Raw genomic sequence first — 1983 nt, 5'->3', positions numbered from 1 at the left:
CAACCTTTGGCAGTCGAACGACCCTTTCACAGGGCTCGCCTAAGACCATCTTGTATATCAGATATTTACATTACGATTCATAACAGTATCAACATTACAGTTATAAAGTAGCAACGAAAATAATTTTATGCTTGGGTCACAACATGAGGAACTGTATTTAAAGGGCCAGAAGGTTTTGAGAACCACTGCACTAAGGGCTCTCTCTCTGGGTTTTGCCTGCTCACTTCACCTGGAGGCCCAATTCGGACAGAGGCAGGCCTCCTCCAACTGGCACAAGCACCCTTCAGGCACTGGCGTGGACCTTTGCCCTGGGAGCTCTGGGCAGGAGCAAGGCCAGGATTTACCCACCCATCTCACCACAAGAGGGCTGAGGCCCAAAGATCATGGGAGGCTGGAGCCCAAGGGCCCTTGGAGGTCATCACATGACCCCCTCATTTTATAAATGAAGAAATGGGGCTCAGGAGAAGCTGGGCTGGCCCAGGGCACACAGCAGACTGGCTGGCAGGACCAGGGACGCCAGCCACTGTTGGCCATGAGGGTTGAGTGGCCAGGTGAGAGCCCTCCCCTGCTCCAGCTTCTGGGGTAAGCTCGGGGGCCCTGCCTTCTTTTTTGTGGCCCATGAGAGGTGGCCTCTCCCAGCCCCCCTGTGGCCACTGTGTACCTGCCCCTGCCACCAGTCCACCCCACTGCTCCTTGCCCCCCATGTGCTTGGCACTTGAAAGACTGTTCAACCTCATGTGAAGGTACCTCCCCACCTCTCCTCTCACCTGCAGGGTGCAGCCGAGCAAGGCCTGGAGAAGATCCCAGAGCCCATCAAGGAGGCCACCGCCCTGTTCTATGGTGAGGAGGGGCCGACCTGACCCCCCAAGGCAGCCATCGGCCGGTGGGGAGCAGGGAAGGGAGAAGAAATGATGCAGCCAGAGCCCTGGTTCCAAAGAGCATGCCCCCTCCCCCAGAGAAAGTCAGGGCCCCATCCCAACAATGCAGCAGCAACATTAAGGAGGGGTGAGCTCCCCACTTGCCCTTGTAGGCCTTAGTCTGATATGCCCCCTTGAGGTCTTGACCCCTGTGGCCCTGCCAGTGTCCTGTAGAGGGCTGGGGGGGGGGGGGGGGGGGGGGAGGGGGCGGTATCAGCTCCCCAGGGAGGCCTTGGCATGGAAATGCAGCCAGAGAGCTCCCAGCGCGGATGGAGAGGTGGCCTCCTCCAGTGTGGAGGTAGGAACCTGCGAGGGGATATTCCTGGCTTCCAATGAGATCAGTGGCCCTTCGCTTCCCCTGGAGCTGGAGTCTGACAGATGCAGGGGTCTTGGATTCAAGTACAGAGTAATGGGGTGGGGCCTGGCCTTCAGACTATGGCAGGGCCTCCCCTCCCAGGGCCCCTATCCTCATGTCATACCCCTCCCCGTTCCCCAGGCCACCCTTCCCCGACCTCTCGTCACCTTGTGCTTAGACACCCTGTGCCTTCCACCCATGGCACTTGGCCAGAGCTCCTCGCGGCTGCGACCACCCAACCTGAGGGCCCACTACTAGGCTCCGACTCCTTCCACCCCAAGCCACTCTCCCCTCCTTCCTAGGACCCACGGCACCAGCCAGCGGCACCCTCCCCGAGGGCCAGGTAGACTCACTGCTGTCCATCATCTCCAGCCAGAGGGAGCGTTTCCGGACCCGGAACCAGGAGCTGGAGGCTGTGAGTCACATGCTTCCCTCCCCTACACTCCTTGGACCTGAGGACACAGTGGGGGACACTCAGACTTGGGGGAGAAAGATGTGTCGCAGACCCTAAATTGCAGAGGGATTAGATTTGCTCTGTGCAGTCAAGGAGGGCTTCCTAGAGGAGGTCGTGCCATGCTGGGCTTTGAAAGAGGAATCAGACACCCAAGGTAGAGGAGATTACATCAGCGGAGACACGGGGACAATATGCCAGAAGGGAGTGCAGGTCCTTGCGGGGCTCCTGTGAGAACAGAGCTGCCAGGCGAGTGCCCC

At 59.4% G+C, this 1983-nt stretch overlaps 1 protein-coding gene across 2 annotated transcripts in view; it reads left to right on the top strand.

The window, feature by feature from the left end:
- Positions 1-1983, top strand: part of CUX1 (cut-like homeobox 1) — a 372075-nt gene that overhangs the window by 363334 nt on the left and 6758 nt on the right. For both annotated transcript variants that reach the window (XM_006773399.2, XM_006773398.2), the window contains exons 16-17: positions 774-840; positions 1575-1687. In XM_006773399.2, the coding sequence (XP_006773462.1) occupies positions 774-840; positions 1575-1687 (180 nt within the window). The remainder of the gene's footprint in view (positions 1-773; positions 841-1574; positions 1688-1983) is intronic.

Source organism: Myotis davidii, unplaced genomic scaffold, assembly GCF_000327345.1.
Source record: "Myotis davidii unplaced genomic scaffold, ASM32734v1 scaffold726, whole genome shotgun sequence".
Taxonomy (NCBI): domain Eukaryota; kingdom Metazoa; phylum Chordata; class Mammalia; order Chiroptera; family Vespertilionidae; genus Myotis; species Myotis davidii.
This window is presented reverse-complemented; position numbering and strand designations above follow the sequence as displayed.